The sequence below is a fragment of the Magnolia sinica genome, chromosome 6 (genome assembly GCF_029962835.1).
Source record: "Magnolia sinica isolate HGM2019 chromosome 6, MsV1, whole genome shotgun sequence".
NCBI lineage: Eukaryota > Viridiplantae > Streptophyta > Magnoliopsida > Magnoliales > Magnoliaceae > Magnolia > Magnolia sinica.
Window position 1 is genome coordinate 96,935,570 of NC_080578.1, and position 18,720 is coordinate 96,954,289.

General features: G+C 39.0%; 2 protein-coding genes across 2 annotated transcripts in view; both read right to left on the bottom strand.

Annotated features, from left to right (window-relative positions):
- The window catches only part of LOC131249182 (disease resistance protein SUMM2-like), a 169,531-nt gene that overhangs the window by 140,129 nt on the left and 10,682 nt on the right, over positions 1 to 18,720 (bottom strand). The window lies entirely within an intron of this gene.
- On the bottom strand, positions 11,108 to 14,537 carry LOC131249180 (probable disease resistance protein At5g63020). Its single transcript, XM_058249797.1, has one exon. It carries the CDS (start codon positions 14,473 to 14,475, stop codon positions 11,839 to 11,841), a length of 2,637 nt encoding a protein of 878 aa, XP_058105780.1. The 5' UTR covers positions 14,476 to 14,537; the 3' UTR covers positions 11,108 to 11,838.

The window sequence follows — 18,720 nt, forward strand, 5'->3', positions numbered from 1 at the left end:
TTGAATGGGTGACTGATTTAGACAGTTAAGTAATTATGCCCGTCTAGCAGTCTAGCCATCTAGGACCCTTGGTATAGCTATATAACATATCGAGAACTTTATTTTATAGATGGCTAGTCAAGATGAAAACCCAAATACCCCTGGAATGGGTGCATCGGCCACATCTCCTCTAATAGTAGAGGGAGACATAGACACGTCAACCGCATACAAAGGGAAGAAGAAGAGATCAGCAGTGTGGAATGATTTCGAAGATGTGACAGTTAAAGATGTACAGAAGATAAAGTGTAATCACTGTAAAGGGTTATTCAGCAAGATTCCAGGAAGATCTACGACACATCTAATTAGACATTTGAAGACATGTCCTAAGAAAGCAAGACTCCCTCCTCCCGACCAATAGACGTTGTCATTTACAAAGTCAGAAGGGGATGACTCCCAAGGCGTAGTGTCCACTCATAAGTTTAACAAGGAGAAGCTGAATGAGTGGTTTGCTAGATTAATGATTTTGGAAGAAAAATCTTTCAAAATGATTGAAAGTAAAGGGTTTAGGGCTTTCTGTCAATTCCTTAACCCTCGGGCCGAGAATGTCTCTCGCGTCATAGTGCAGAGAGAAAGCATGAAGATGTACGCAAAGGAGAAGATGAAACTGAAAGAAGTTTTGGCTTCAGTGACCAAAATAACTTTGACTTCTAATTTATGGATGGCGTCCAATCAAAGAAAATGATACATTTCATTAACCGCTCACTATGTTGATAAAGATTGGAAACTATGCAAAAGAATTTTAAACTTCAAACACCTTCCTCCTCCACATACTGGTTTACTTATTTCAGATTGCATCTACAGTTGTCTAGAAGGCTGGGGCATTGAGAAGCAAATTTCAGCAATAACTTTAGACAATGCTTCAGCAAATGACAGTATCATTTCATGCTTACGTAACCAGTTCAAGGCTATAGGAAATTTATTTTTTGTAGAAAAAATATTCCAGGTCAGATGTTGTACCCATATTGTAAATTTGATTGTACAAGAAGGGTTGAAAGCAATTGACAACACTATAAAGAATATAAGAGAAAGTGTGAAATATATAAGGGGGTCGCCATCGAGACTGAGTGTATGGAATGACATCATCCAACGTTTGAATGTGCCATCTAAAAAAACGTTGCAGTTGGATGTCTATACACGTTGAAACTCGACCTATGAAATGTTAAATGCGGCAATGGAATTACAGCTTGTATTTCCTGAATACGCGGCACATGACAGAACGTATTATTGGTTGCCGAGCACAGATGATTAGGCCAAAGCACAACAAGTTCACATATTTCTCAAAGTTTTTTACGATTGCACGAAGATTTTTTCTAGGAATTAGTATCCAACAGCGAATCTGTTTCTTCCTTCTCTTTGGAAGATTAAGGATGCTCTACAGAAAAATGCCAGTGCGAGTCCAGATTTCATACGCCAGATGACAGTTGGTATGAAGAGGAAGTTCAATAAATACTGGGACGAATGTCATCTGTTGATGTCCTTGGCAGTTGTTCTTGATCCTCGTTGTAATATGGGGTTGGTTAGCTTTATTTTCATAAAGCTTTATCCTACTAAAAGAGCAGCAGTAGAGACGTCTAAGGTTTATCAAGCCCTTGAAGATTTGTACAAATCGTATGTTAATACTTACCTGCAGCGGGTGTTGAAGAAAGTAGAGATGCGGATATTTCTGTACCTGGTAATCCGGATGTGCTAAATGAATACATATCATACTTGGCACAAGCACGAATGAGAGTTGATACTAAAGAATCAGAGTTAGAAATATACCTCAAGGAACCAATCGTAGTGCGATCCAAATTTGATGTGTTGGAATGGTGGAAGATGGGGGTTAGTGAATTAAAATACCCTATATTATCTGTGATGGCACGGGACATATTATCAATACCAATTTCAACAGTGGCATCAGAATCCGCATTTAGCACAGGGAGCAGGGTTGTGAGCAAGTATCGAAGCTCACTTTCGCCAAATACAGTTGAAGTGTTGTTTTGTACGCAAGATTGGTTGTGCCCAATATGGGGAGGAGATATGAATAATGATGATGATGATGAAGAGGAGATTGAGATTCATGACGAGTCTCTACCTACAGATCAGTAATTATTTTAGGTTTTTCAATTGTTTTGGTTGAATGTTGAATGATCTGTAATATTATTTCACTGCAACTGCAAATACGAAAGTGTTGGTCCTTTTGGAATGTGGTTTGGAAAACTTTTAATCTTTGATATTTATTTACATATGCTTGTTCATTTGATTTTATTTTTGACTTTTGATACATTTATATTGCTTTCTTTTGTTCCTATATCAAGTTCAATTTATTTATCAATATTTTAATTTTTTTATTAAAATTTGAATGTAGATATGTCATCATCTGAGCCATCGACAAACATTTGGGACTATACTTCCCTAGTTGAATCACCACTAAGGTCTGGAAAAATAAAGATTAAATGTGGTTTGTGTGGCGCAAAGTTTGTAAACAACACTAATCGCTTTCGCTTACACTTGTCATGTCGAGGTGGTGATGCAAAACCATGCCCCAATGCCCCTAAGGATGTCCAAATTCTTTTTCAAGCTCTATTAGATTCAAATAGAAAACCTTACACTCCATCCAAATCTTCTGCTTCTGGATCTAGTACACGAATGACATCCACAGAAGATGCAGAGGAGAAAGCCAGATTAAAAGCTTTGGAGGAAGAACAATTCCAACTCACCTTAAAATGCACTATGGAAGATGTTTCTAGACTTCAGTGATATTCGAGTCAAAGACAACACAATGTTGAAGCAGGGTCGAGTTACTCGAGTACGACAAACAAGAAGAAGAAAAAGAGTAACAAATTCAAATTTCTGACTTGTCTCGGTGAATTTTATAGGGCTTGGGTACTACATACAATTCTTCACATAAAGCAAGTTTGAAAATTCTAGTTCAAAGTGTAGAAGAGCACGAAGGAAAAATCTCTTCGCCTTCTGACTCAGAGAAAGTGAACCAATTTGTATATGAAAAAATAGATAGCAGTTCCGATGGATCAGATGACAATACAAGAAGACACTCCTCTTATGGAGGTTATTAGTTATAAATTGTTATTTTGAAGTGAACAATGTAATGTAAATATGCTATGCTAATGTAATTATCGAAGTTTTTTAATTATAAATTATGTGCATTTTATATATTTTATTGTTTAGTTTAACTTCGAATTCCAATTGACTCAAACTCGCCTCGAAAACTCGCACTCTACTCGACTCGATTTCTGCTCGTACTCGAACTCGCCTCGAAAACTCGGACTCGACTCGACTCGTTTACTACTCGTACTCGGCTCGTACTCGGGCGAGTAGAGTACGAGCGGGGAGTCCATGCTCGTTGGCCAAGTAGAGTCGAGTACGAGCAGCGCTCGAGCGTTAAGAGCCGAATACGAGTAGGGCGATACTTGACTTGACTCGACTCGTGTACAGCTCTACTATTGGCAGGGGGAGTAGCCAATCCGTTTCCCCCTTTACCACCTCTAGGTTCGGAACACGGGTTGGGTCTCCAGCTGGGAACGGGCAGGAGCTTCGAGTGACCACAGTGACGTATGAGTTTTATCCACACCTTCCATCCATTTTTCTGTGTCATTTTAGAATATAAGCCCAAAACTGAGGCAGATCCAAGATAGAGAAGGGCTACACAATGGGGATTACATTGTTACCATTGAAAACTTTTTGTTTTGAATCGAGCTAGTATTTCTGTTTCCTCTTCATCGGGGTCCATGTAACTTTATGAATAGGTCGAATGTCAAATAAACATCATGGTGGGGCCCTAGAAAAGTTTCAATGGTGAGAATCATTATCACCATAGCTTCCTGCGGTGTGATCCACTTGAACCTTGGATCTACCTAAATTTTGATTCTAACTCATAGAATGCCATGGGAAAATAGATGGACAATGTGGATAAAACCGATACATCACGATGGCCACTCAAAGCTCCTGCCCGTTCCTAGCTGGAGACGCGGTGGGGTAGGAAGCAATCCCCGTCACAGGCGAGAAGTGTGTGTGTGTGTGTATCTTTTTAAGAAAAGGAAAGGTTGTATCATTCCACCTTATTTTTATTTATATGAAAATGGATTGTACAGCTATTCCGGCGGTCCCAGCCAAAAGATTCCAGACCACGCCTATCATATAGCCAAATCATAAACATGACTTTACCCCACGACAAAAGCAAACGGAAGAAGGCTTAATTACATGTTTTGTGTTCCCCAGATCACTTAATTATTTATTAAGAGCAGCTTTTTGTAAGGAGTGGGCATTAATTACTTGGGAGCGGGTTTGGTGTGGCCGGGCCTCACCCAACATGGTGCAGCCCTGCCTGTGGGGCCCACCTTGATGTAGGTATTATATATGCATGCAGTCCATCCGTTTTATGAGCTCGTTTTAGGGCATGATCTGCAAAATGAAGCAGATTCAAATCCCAGGTGGATCACACCATAGAAAACAGTCGTGATTGAATGCCCATCATTAAAAACTTCCTAGGGCCCACCATAATAGTTGTTTACCATCCAACCTGTGGATAAGGTCACACAGACCTTGATTATGGGAAAAAAATATAAGCTTGATCCAAAATTTTTGTAGTTCACAAAAGTTTTTAATAGTCATTTACCACTGTTTGTGTGGTGTGGTCCACCTGAGATTGAATCTGCTTCATTTTGGGGCTCATGCCGTAAAATGAGCTGCAAAATGGATGGATGACATGGATATACAATACATACCCCAAGGTGGGCCCCATGGTCAAGGCCGCACCTAACCCCTCCCTAATTATTTTAATTACTTATTTAGAAGCAATTAACAAAATTATAAAAATCAATTAACAAAAAAAAAAAAATCACCTTTTCCTGTAGTCATTTGTATATTTTTCCAAATTTTTTTTATTTTTTTTTCTTTTTCAGGTGGGAGTCAAATGTACGCTCATGTGACATAAGTGTATAAGTGTCAAATATCTGGGCCACCAGAAAGTAGGGCATACCTGATGTTCCAAAAGTCAAGGAAGCCTGCTCATGAACTGAGCCACGCATATACATTGAATCTAAACTGTTTGTTTTGTTGGTACATTGAATCTAAACTGTTTTGTTGGACTACTTTCAATTCTCTTATATAAGTTCAGTTACCAACAACACTGTTTTTTGTCCATGACATGTTCGTAACATATACCTTATATCTAATGAATGGCCTGCTTCTTTAACGTGTGTTGTGTACGTTGAGAAGTGTTCCATCTCTTCGTTTGTAAGGGGATTTATTTGCTACTCTGACGTTATGCTTGATACACCTGTTGGGTTGTAAACCCAATCCTTTGCTGACAGAAAATAAACTTTTAAAAAAGAAACAGTGATATGCTGCTGTGTTAGAATCGTATTCAAACGGAGATGAATACACGGTGCTGTTATAGGCTTTTCTTGTTACGTGAAAAGACTAATCTATCCCTGTCCAGATACATCCCAGGGGCAGCTAGAGAAAGAAAAAAATCTAGAAAAAATCTACTGTATATCTTCTCTTAGCTAGCAGAGTAAACTTAGAAAAAAAATCTCAACAGCTAGAAAGATCACACAGCTAGGAATCTAATTTTAGAAAGGAAATCCAATCTCACAGCTAGCAAAGCTAGCTCAGACGATGCTCATACGGTTTTGGATTTGCACAAATCCATCACCGCTTCCAACACTCCCCTTCAAACCAAAACCGGTTTCATTCCGAGCATCGTTCTTAGTCGTTTGAATGCATCTGTCGGCAATGCCTTTGTGAAAATATCCGCCACCTGTTCCGTAGTATGACAATACTCTAATTTCATCGTTTTTTGCTTCACATGATCTCTCAGAAAATGGTACCGGGTATCAATGTGTTTGCTTCTTCCATGCTGCACCGGATTTTTAGCTAGCTCGATTGCCGACTTGTTATCCACATATATGACTGTGGATTCTTCCTGCGGATGCTTCAGCTCCTTTAGCAGGTTTCTCAACCAAATTCCTTCACAGACGGTGGACGATGCTGCCATGTACTCTGCTTCACATGTGGACAGGGCGATCACACTCTGCTTCTTCGAATTCCATGTGAATGCTGTCGACCCAAGATAGAAAACATAGCCTGTGGTGCTTTTTCTTTCATCTTGATCACCACCCCAATCACTATCAGAGTATCCATACAACATCGCATCATCATTGTACGGATAAAAAAGACCAAACTCAATAGTCCCTTTGATATACATCAGTACTTGTTTTGCAGCTAGCCAGTGTGATTCTTTTGGGGCTTCCATATACCGGCTTAGAAGCCCAACACTGTAGACTATATCTGGCCTAGTGATTGTGAGGTACCTTAAACTTCCGATTAGGCTCTTGAATAGGGTTGAGTCGACGTTTTTTCCTTCTCCATCTTTCGTGAGCTTCAGGCCTGTTGTAATAGGTGTATTTACCGCTTTACAGTCGACCATCTGAAACCTCTCAAGGAGTTCCTTTGTGTACTTCTTCTGGGATATGTGAATGCCGCCGACTTGTTGCTTCACCTCAATGCCCAAGAAGAAAGACATCAATCCACCATCAGTCATTTCGAACTCTTTGAACATAGCCAGCTTGAATTCTTCAAACATCGCCTGACTGTTCCCAGTGAACAACAGATCATCAACATATAAACAAGCGATAAGCATATCACCATGGGCATTCTTCTTTGTGTAGACGGCATGCTCATATGGACATTTGATGAAACCATTCTCTTGAAGATAACCGTCGATCCGTGCATTCCAAGCACGAGGAGCTTGCTTCAACCCATACAGGGCTTTCTTCAGCCGATACACCTTGTGTTCCTCCCCTTGCATGACAAAGCCTTCAGGCTGGTCAACGTATACTTCTTCTTCAAGTACCCCATTTAAGAATGCAGATTTCACATCCAGTTGGTAAATCATCCAACTGTGATGAGCTGCAAGGGAGATTATCATTCTTACAGTGTCAAGGCGAGCAACTGGGGCAAAAACTTCTTCATAGTCTACCCCATATTTCTGTTTGTAACCTTTTGCTACGAGCCTTGCTTTATATCGTTCGATCTTACCATCGGCATTCCGCTTGATTTTGTACACCCATTTGAGACCAATGGTCTTCTGGCTTTTGGGGAGTGAGGTCAACACCCATGTTTGATTCTTCTCGATGGCATGAATCTCTTCTTCCATAGCCTTTCTCCAACATTCTTCATTCACAGCCTCCTCAAATGTGAGAGGCTCATGGTCCGCATACAGGCAGAGTAAATTTACTTCCTCAGTTTCTGCATAGATGTCGTTGAGGCTTCTCATTTTAATAGGAGCCAAGGATGAAGGAGAATCAGATGAAGATGTGCTGGATGAATTCTGATTTGATGAAGTACTTTCAGGAGATATGGAGCGTACTCCTGGACTTTTGAGATCCGAAAGGGGTGATGTGGGTGTCTGCTCCTGATTCATATGCCTCTCTTCTTCATATACTTCTGCCTCAACCTGACTTTCTTTGGCCGAATCTTCCTGGTTCCACTTCCAAGATTCTTCCTCGCAGAATACTACATCTCTACTTACCACCAGCTTATTGGTTAGTGGGTTGTAGAGCTTGTATGCCTTTGACTCTTCGCTGTAGTTGATGAAGATGCACTTATTGCCACGATCATTAAGCGTTTTCCTTTTCGCTTCTGGAACTTGAGCGTAGGCGACACACCCAAAGATCTTAAGGTGTGCCATGCTCGGCTTGTATCCACTCCATGCTTCCTACGGTGTCTGGAATCTAACACTCTTGGTCGGACACCTATTGAGCAGATAGGCAGTACATGCAACTGCCTCTGCCCAGAAATTCTTTAGTAGACTTTTCTCCTTCAGCATGGTCCTCGTCATATCGAGGATAGTGCGGTTCTTTCGTTCTGCAATTCCATTTTGTTGTGGCATATACGCTGCAGTGTGTTGTTGCTTAATGCCATATTCCCTACAATATTCTCGAAAAACATTTGAGGTGACTCCCCACCTCTGTCAGATCGGAGGGTTTTGATTTTAAGACCACTTTCTTTTTCAACAAGGGCCTTAAAATTTTTAAAAATAGTAAAAGCAGCAGACTTCTCTTTGATTATATACACCCACAACTTTCTACTGAAATCGTCAATGAAGGTAATAAAATATTTATTACCTCCAAGAGAGATTGACTCTAATGGTCCACAGATGTCAGTGTGAACTAACTGCAACGGTTCTCTTGCTCTTTGGGATACTCCACTTGGAAAGGAGTTCCTTTGTTGTTTTCCAAGTGTGCACGCCTCACACACATGTTCTGGAGCTTCAATAACAAGTAAGCCATGCACCATGCTTGATGAGGATAGAAGTTTCAGGCCACTACAATTTAGATGGCCAAAGCGAAGATGCCACATCCAGGAATCATTCTTTGCTTTTCCATAAAAACACTTCTCAAGCATTGTGTTTATATGGAGAGGAAACATACGGTTCTTTGCCATCTGGACTTTTACAATCAAACGTCCATGCAAATCTCTAATGGAAAGAGAAGAGTTCTCCATGTGTATGACATACCCTTTTTCGAGGAGTTGTCCGAGACTCAGTATGTTACTCTTCATGTTAGGTACATAGTACACATTGGAGATATAGTTTGGAACACCATTCTTCTGAAAGATTTGGATTTTACCTTTACCTTTCACAGGTGTTTTTGATGAGTCTCCAAACGTTACATCGCCATGAACTCCTTCTGTGAGTTCCACAAAGAGTTTCTTGTCGCCGCACATGTGATTACTTGCACCCGTGTCGAGATACCATACGTCCTGCTGATCACTACCTTTCTCTTGTGCAAGGAGAAGTGTGGAGCTTTCTTGTTCATGTCCTGATACTTCGGCATAGTTGGATCGCTCGTCTTGATTCATCAGCTTGCTCCAACAATCAGATGCATAGTGGCCAAGCTTGTTGTAATTATAGCATTGGATGTTCTTTGTACTTCCCCGTCCACGCATAGATCTACCTCTACCATTTCCTCTTCCATGGAAATTGGTATTTTTCTGTTGGTTTTGGGCATGACTTTGTTGGTATCCGCGCCCTCTGCCTCTTGCGCGATTGTTAGCAAACCGTCCACCACGTTGTGAACTTCCACGTCCACCATTGCTATCATTAAGAGTCAATCTTGACTCCAAAGCTTGTTCCATCGGCATGGAACTGGCATTCTTCTGCATTCGTTGCTCATGAACTTGCAACGATCCCATCAACTCCTCAATGGAGAGTTTCTCTATATCTTTTAATTCTTCGATCGCCACAACCACATGCTCAAACTTGGTTGTGAGGGATCGAAGTATCTTTTCAATAACTCGGACATCTTCAATCTTTTCACCATTTCTTTTCAAATTATTGACAGTTACAAGCAAACGCGAAAAATAATCAGTAACATTCTCACCTTCCTTCATGTGAGTTGCTTCGAACTCGGCTCTCAATGTTTGAAGGCGAACCCGCTTCACTCGATCTACACCCTTGAAGATGGTGCCAAGGGTATCCCATGCTTGCTTGCTTGATGTTGCTTCGGCAATCTTTTCGAAGGTGGATTCATCCAAGCCTTGATAGAGGAGAAACAAAGCCTTATTGTCTCTCTTCCTTTGATTTTTGAGAGCAGTCTTTTCTTCGTTGGTGAAGGCAGCTTCTTCTTCCATAGTGGGTTCTTCATACCCATCGGTGACGATCTCCCATAGTTCTTGCGACCCGAACAACGCCTTCATTTGGATGCACCATTTTTCATAGTTGTCCTTTGACAACTTAGGAACTCGCAGATGGATTGTGCTAGCCATCTTTCTTTCTTTTTTTTTAAGGAGAGAGGGATGGACTAAAAGAACTGATTTTTTTTTAAAAACAGATTTTTTTTCTGAAAAAACTGCGGCTGCAATCTGATGTTTTTTTCAAAACAGTTTTTTTTTTTGAAGACCTGCGGCTGGAATCTGATTTCTTTTGAAAAAAGCTGATTTTTTTTAAAAACCGGGAGTGCAGGATCAGCCTCTTGCTGATGAGGCCCAAGGATCGTCGGCTCTGATACCACTTTGTTGGGTTGTAAACCCAATCCTTTGCTGACGAGTGGCTGCAGCCACCTCAAAACAGAAAATAAACTTTTAAAAAAGAAACAGTGATATGCTGCTGTGTTAGAATCGTATTCAAACGGAGATGAATACACGGTGCTGTTATAGGCTTTTCTTGTTACGTGAAAAGACTAATCTATCCCTGTCCAGATACATCCTAGGGGCAGCTAGAGAAAGAAAAAAATCTAGAAAAAATCTACTGTATATCTTCTCTTAGCTAGCAGAGTAAACTTAGAAAAAAAATCTCAACAGCTAGAAAGATCACACAGCTAGGAATCTAATTTTAGAAAGGAAATCCAATCTCACAGCTAGCAAAGCTAGCTCAGACGATGCTCATACGGTTTTGGATTTGCACAAATCCATCACCGCTTCCAACAACACCATCACTCAAAAGTTGCACACACAGTATGCATTCACTCAAAGTAAACTAAGTCACTACATATGAAAATCATCATTTATAACCTCCAATTGATCTGGATTCATTTTTGTTAAAATGGGTCAATTGCTTTTTGATATATGTTTACTAAATATGTATATTTTTGTATAGGCATTTCTCAGTAAATAACATTTATCATAAGCTTAAAGGTTTCAAAATGAATTAGCCAAATTTTTTCCTTCTTGCATACTAAAATACCTCTACATAAGTTGTATAGTATTTTAGAAAGCAGCGATTGTGCGGAGATTTTTAATACTCGTAAAGATTTCTAGAAAGTTCCAGAAATCCCTAGGAGCATCTTGAGCCAGATTTATGTGGAACTCTTTAGATTTTTTTTATACACAATAGTAATGAATATCCAAGTTACTTAAACATTGGGCCCATCACCAACATCATCTTCAACCATCACCAACATCATCTTTGTTGAAAATCAAGATGGAAAAAAGGGGAGCCCACCTCCATTTGTTATGTCACACAAATATCAATCCTTCGAATTTTGTGTGGTGTGCCTAACTGAGTTTTGAGTACTCTCTTTTTTCGTCATATTGGCTTGCTACATACTTTGCAGGTGTATCAAATATTCAAAATGGAGTAAAAAATCAAGGCTGTGTGAGCACTCACATGTACAACACATGCCGTGTCTTTTCATTGTGCCTAGATGAGGTTGCAGGAGAATGAATCACAAGCAATTTGTGTCTAGGAGGTGCAAAGGTTCTGGATGAAGAGGGGCTTGATGAAAGATAGATAGCATGGTAACGCCTTACAAAAACCTATGACTGGCACCGATTTTTGGCCCCATGGCCTAACATTCAAAAGTGCAGCTGATGGATGGATGGAGGGGATTTTACATGTGCACCATGGTGGGTCCAATCCAGCTTGGTTGTTCTGCGCGGACGCCATTATCTCTGGTGTTTCCTGTGGTGAGGTCCACTTGATCTTTGGATATGTTTCAATTTTGGATTCAAACACTAACATGATTTGAAAAAACGGATGAACAGTGTGGATCAGACATATAAATCACATGTGGGCCCCACAGCTTACTCAATACGCAATCTGGTATCATGCTCTCTATAAAACAGGTGTTATAGATGATCCGTGTGTTAGACTTTCATTAACTTGTGCTACATTGGCACGCGTGCTGTGAGTATTCCATTAGCAAGGCTTGTGTGGTAAAGCTCTGTTGTTATCATTTACAGGGAGAGAAAGATAGAGAGAGAGGAAGAGAAGACATTCTCAGTAATATTACATTTGAAATATAAAAGAAGAAATAGATAACTAAATAAAAAAGCATAGAAAGCCAAACTGGAATATTATTGGTGCTGTGACGTCGACGCAATCTCTTCTACCTGTTCTGCTTTTCTTTTCATTCCACGTCCTTCTACTTCACTTGTTTGTTCATGAAAAAGAGGTAGGAGGAGCGTTTTGGTGTTGGGATCATCCCACTCCAATGCATCCCACCACTCTTTGCTTCCTTTAATCCTTCCTCTCACAACAGATGTTGAGTTGCCCATAGAAAAAGGGATCTTCTTCAGCAGAGGACAATCAGCTATATAAATCTCAGTCAGGGAAGGACAAATGATTATCCGCTTACAAACGCTTTTCAATTTCCATAAATTTCTCAAAGTGAAAAACTTCAAGTTAGGGAGTAGGATGATGGTATTGTTATTGCTGTTGTTATCACCTTCTTCTCCTCCTTTTATAACCTCCTCCATCTCACTTGAATCTATAATACGGATGGATTCAAGGCATTGGAGGTGCTGAAACAATTCAAGTGACATGACATTCTCCAATACTTTGCATCTCCAGACACTCAGGACTTTAAGGCATGCAAATGAGCCAGGCATCAAGACTCCCTCACACAGACCGCTAAAATTCGTAAGATCCGTTAGATACAGAGACTGTATTGAGGGCAAAGACCTAATTATGGTGCTGTTGTCTCTTATAGGCAACAACCACTTCATGCTACACCTCCAGATGTTACAGTATTGCAAACGAGAGAGGCAGGATAAGCTTGACAGGTTGCAATCCCGCAGATTCAGCTTGATAATACTATCAGGAAGCATTAAGGAATTACAACCAATAACATTTATCCTATTTGTCACTTCAGCAGATGAAACATAAAGATCATTGAGGTTAACCAAACATTCCATCCCATGTGGCACTTCTTTGATGCGAGTCTCAAAGAGGTTCAAAAACCTTAGACGCTTCAGCTTTAATAAGGACGGTACCTCCCTTAACCTCTTACAACTCTTTAGGAAGAGCATACATAGGTTCTCCAAGTTGGAAACTGATTCAGGCAGATACTCAATACCAGTCTTAGAGAGGTCGAGAACTCTTAGGTTGTTCATGCGATTGAAGAACTCATGAGAAATGTTGCCTGAGAGAGGGTTCTCTTGCAGCAACAATGTGGAGAGTTTTGGGCAGTTGGGATCACCTGAAAGAATTTCAATTTCATTTCTCATTAATGAAAAATTTACAACCTCTTCAGTAAATTCTTCTACACCAATTGATCCCCTTATCCCCTTCCCAACTTTGACCACAAACTGGGGGCTCTTCCTTATAATTCCAATGGCCAAATCTCTGATTAAATCATGCATTACTACCGCAATAGGAGACTTCCTTACCAACATACATACATCTATCAGTCCATTCAATATTGTGTGGCCTTTGTCTTGTTCCTTTTCCCAGTTTCCCATAGCATCTATCAATCCTTCTGCTATCCAATACTTTACCAGATCTTCATCATGGAATTCATAGTCCTCTGGATACAAAGCACAATACAAGAAGCAAGATCGAATCCTCTCAGATTTTAGTCGATCATAACTAAATTTCAATATTGGAAAAACTTCATCATCCATGCCTTCTATCTCCATTGTCGAGCATTTTAACTCCTCTAATGCATTTCTCCATTCTCTAATGTCTTCCTTTTCTCTCATTGCACTTGCTACTGTGATGATTCCAAGCGGCAAACCACCACATTCTTCGGTCACAAGCTTCGCAATCTGTTCTACTTCCGGAGAAAGCACAACATCAGCCCCAAGCCTTTCCTTGAACAATTCCCATGCTTCTTCCCACGAAAGAACCTCTACTTCAAATTTTTTTTGGCACTTCATGCCTCGGCACACATTTTTTGATCGAGTAGTCAAGACTATCTTGTATGCATTGCCCTCAGGAATCCCTACCTTTTCCAATGGAAATGATTTCCACATATCATCTAAGATGATAACAAACTTCCCCCTACGTTTCAAAGCTTGGAACAATTTCCTTGACCTTATCATTTCATCATCTTCATAGGAAATGTCCAATCCTATTTCTCGTGCAATACCATTTTGTAGTCTCTCAATATTAGAATCATTAGACACCGTCACCCAAATGGCAAGGCCAAATATTCCAGAGCTCTGTATTTTATTATAGATGTGGGTCATGATGGTTGTTTTGCCCACTCCCCCCATGCCATACACACCAATAGTTCTGACCTCCTGATCCATCAACGACTCCCAAATCTGTTCCAATTTTCTTTCCACTATCGTTCTACCCACCAGCTTCGTTGTGGGTATACTTCCACTTTCAGGTAATAGATCAGCAAGTAACCCTTCTGAAAATCGACCTTTCTCCTTAAACTTCACCACCTCTTCAATCTTCTCTACGACACGCTTTCCCAATGTAACACGTGGGAGTGAGAAATCTCTCCCTATTTCTCCATAAACCTCTTCTATCTTAGTTACTGCGCTTCTAATCTTTTCTACATTTTCTAGCCATGAACTCACCTCTGCCTTTGGCCTCTTTCCATGCACTACCTCTGCTGCATTCAGTGCAATAAATATGTCGGTCTGCTGGCTGCACAACTCTTGCATTTCGGTTTTCAGAACATCGAGACTCTCTTCAAGCCTTCTGGAGTATTCGTATTGAACCCATGCATTCCTGGTAATCTCCTGGAGGAATTCCATAGCAACTCCTGCAATAGCAACATAGAAATATTAAATTAAAAAATTACTGAACTAAAAAAATATAGAAATTAATGCATGTTTGGTTACACTACATTTCATGAAAATTTGTACTGATAATAATCTAAAAACGCAAAAAACTCAACTACACTCTATCTTAATTTGGGTGGGTCAACTTGGTGAGTTAACCCAATTCGACTAAGAATTTAATAATTATAATTTTTTTAATATATTTATAATTATGGAGAGTATTTAGAATGGTTAAGTCTATATCCATACTTATCCCTTAGAGTCAATTGCTTCTCTATTTTTCCTACTATATTTAGAATTAGGGATTTTCTTTTTCTTTTTCATGGACAAACAGAAATACACTTACTTAAGGGTAGTTAGTTAATATCCTCTTTACTATAGATGACACAAGGAGAACCACTGTTTACATGAAGTGGATTGCCTGCGACCTTGATATTGTATGGAGCTCAAAGAGATGTCCATGACAAATCCACTCTGTCCATCTCTTTTGAAAGACCAAAATAGAATATGATTCTAAAACTCAAGTGGGCCACATAAAATGAAACAGTGGGAGTGGAATTGCCCACTGTTTAAACCTTTATGGAGCTGACCATGATTTTATATGTCATTCAAACCGTTCATAGGGTTATAATTAATTATCACTCAGATAAATTGTTGGTGCAAATATCATCCTGATACAAAACTTCTGTCACCCTCAGCCATTCATTCCCCACTGTTTTGTGTGGTATGACTTATATGAGTTTTTTATTTGCCTCATTATCACTTATGATTCTTTAAAATCATAAGTGATCCATGATCGGACTATCAAATAGATGGATTTGATTGTTGGTTAGACCTAACATTTATACAAATGATCTAGGCTGCCCATATTATAGGCCATCAATCAGATGGTTATGATCATTGAATTGGTCTGGCTGATAAATTTCACACTAATGAAAATACTAATAAATTTTAAAATCGAATGATGATTTTAAACAATACAATGAATAGATAGCATAAATGCAATATAATTATTTTCATATTAGAGTAGTTCTAAAGGCTTCAATGATAGCATCTTTATGGGGCATTTGTAGAAGAGCCTTCCTAGTTTTTTTTTTATGTGTTGAATTTTGGAATCAAACATCTTGCTTGATTATATATGCAATTTATTTACTTCACATGATTATCTAAGTTGTAATCCATGACGTACCTTATTCATAAATTAACATTAATGACAACTAGCCAAGATCTAATAAGTACAAATACAAACTACTCTAATCAAACAGCAATAAAGAATAGAAAAAGTTACTAAAAAACTATTCACATCAAAATTCAAACGAGAGAGTAATAAAAAAAAATAAAAAAATAAAAAAAGTAGAGTAAAGAAGAAAATGATGAGAAAAGTTAAGAAGTAGCACTTCATCTTATTTGTTTATTTAAACAAAAAAGATGAGCCTCCCTTACATAGAAAAAGGCAACCCATTTGCATTGAATTAATATCATGACCTTTAAAAAAAATAAAAAAATAAAAAATCTGACATTTTTAGATGGAATGCATATAAAACCGAAATTACGCTCAACTAGAAAATGAATAAAAATGCGAAAATACAAGATCAAGTGCTGCAAAATTTACAAAATTACTACTAAACTCATTTTTTTCTTCTTTCTTGATAGGTTATGATTGAGCCCTCTGCGTTTCTTCTCTGGGAAGGATAATAGAACTAAAGATTTCCAGCAAAAACTAGCTGCGCCTCTTCTTTAATGAGATCGAATTCGAGATTCCTACAATCAAAATCAAAACACAAATCCTTATCTACACTTAAAATTTTTTAGAGGCCATTTCGTTGCTAGTAAAAATCCTCGAGTTGTAATGAGATTATAAGTAATCTAATTGCATAGGCTATTTGGATATCTACATTTGCATATAAAAGTTTTACAGGTTGTAAACACATTATTCATTTCGGCTATAATTTGAAAATTGGCAAAAAGTCTAATTTTAGATTACACGTAAAGTCTTTATAGTTAAAAAGACATTATATATAACAGAATGCCATTTTGATACACAATCATGATGTGTGGAGCTGTAACGTCTTAGATTTTTGCCAGCTGAAAATTGGATGTCCTTAGCTGTTACCGTTGATTTTTCAACTTGAGTGCATATCCGTGTGTGTATTCGCACGTGTTCGGGACCAAAAGAAGTGACCTTGGATCCACCAAAACTGTCCGACCGAGTGATTTATTCCAGATGCCTTCGAAAATTTTGTCATGTGGACCATGTCGTCATTGCGGTCGCCACAGCGAAAATCGTGCATCAATCCGATGCTCCGTTAGTAAGATACAACCCATCGAATCCATTACCAAAATTACGTATCTTGTAACATGAGCAACATTTATTGTGCTAGGCCCATTGGACTTGGGCCCATGTGGGCCTAAAGCTCAATTTCTAGAACATAGAAATTATCACAAAATAGGATAATTACTACATGACAAAAAAATGAGGTAGCACATATAAGACAATGCACATGAGATAAAAATGGGTTCTTCCCCAAAATCCATCATTAGTCATCTCCCCATGCCTTAGAAACTAATAATGACCCATATCTACCTCATCCTACACATGCATCTAATGCATGCCTTGTTTTGTACCACATCACTTCAAACAACCAATTTTAACACTCCGCTTCATCATCCATCATGCATCACCTACAACCCATAACCCTTATGTATTCATTAGCCAATGTATGCCTAGATTTCTTCCACCTTAGCCAATGCATGATTAGCACCATCCACGTTATCCATCCACTACCCATACCATATACCACCTTCCACCTCACTTTTAGCAGCAATAAGATCCCATAAACTTGCCACATCATCTTGCTACCTCAACCTCCAATTCCCTATATAAGAGTAGGAGCTCTCTTACATTCATCATTTTGCTATACTTAGAAAAATTTTGAGATTTTAAGAGAGAGTGAGAGATACTGGGGCCAAGGTATGACCCATTATCAACCTAGAGGGAGGGGATCACACATCATCATCAAACCATCCATCCATTTGAGGTGAGTCTACACCCCATCCTTCCTTCCACCTCATCCTCCTCCTTCATTTTAGATTTTCTTGATGCATGTAGAGCCCACTAACGTGGAGCCCCATGGGTTCATATATCACTGGCTATGGTGGTCAGCAAGGTGTCACATGTCATTACGGTCCACCATGATGAAAATTATAGCCACACCCTTCACATGTAATCTCATTTTTGTATTTGGAAAGAAGCTTGTAAAAATCTTATAAAATCCACCATTCTAAGATCTGAGTTGAAACTTGGTAATAATATGAATCACAATATGAGCCAACTATGGGCCAAATTTCGTTACCATCTAACAGTCCAATCATCCATGGCATTAACTTTACTTGGCTAATATCCAACAATACACAGAGGGTTCCAATTTTTTAAAAGGTGACCTATTTTTGGTCCCTTTATTAAATCTAATAGAAAGATATATTTCGTTGACATTGTAGAAAATCAAAGTAGCTTTCCAATGGTATATAATATGCCTTGATCAAAGTTCGAATGGTTGAGATCTTGACCTTGTACGAAAATGTATCAGGGAGTTTGTTGTGACAATTTTTGTGTGGGCCATTTCCATGATTCCAATGGTCCGATGTAATTGAAATTTTTTTTAATTAGTTAAGATAGTTAATAATCATATGTACGGTCCCTATGGTCATATTCTTTCATGATAGAATTTAGAAAACAATGGACCGCTGGATACTCCAATAAGGATGAACCTTGAATTGCTATATGTGATCCAAATGGATCCAAGGCTCATATATTTCCTAAATGATGTATTCCAAAAGCATCCAATGGATCGGATTTTCCAACAGATAATCTAACCATAGAGATTGATCAATATGTTTCATGTGTTACTTGATGTGTATGTTGAAATATCATTGCACTTTCTGTCTGCTGTAATATTTCTAAGTACCTAACTGCATTACATGTAAATATCTTTGACACCTTGTGGTGGGCCCCACGATCTGTGGTTAAGGGTCTTACTATGGGGGATGTGTAATCCTTATATAAGCGAGCTAGGATGTCCCATCTTTTTGTCAGGAATGATCCCTAAGTGTTTGGAAATTGGGCCCTAAGTTGTGACAGACCCCATTGTTAAAACTGTCTGATTATTTTTGTATTTTGTGCCAACTTTGTGCCTCTGTAGTGGACCTCGCACATTAGAT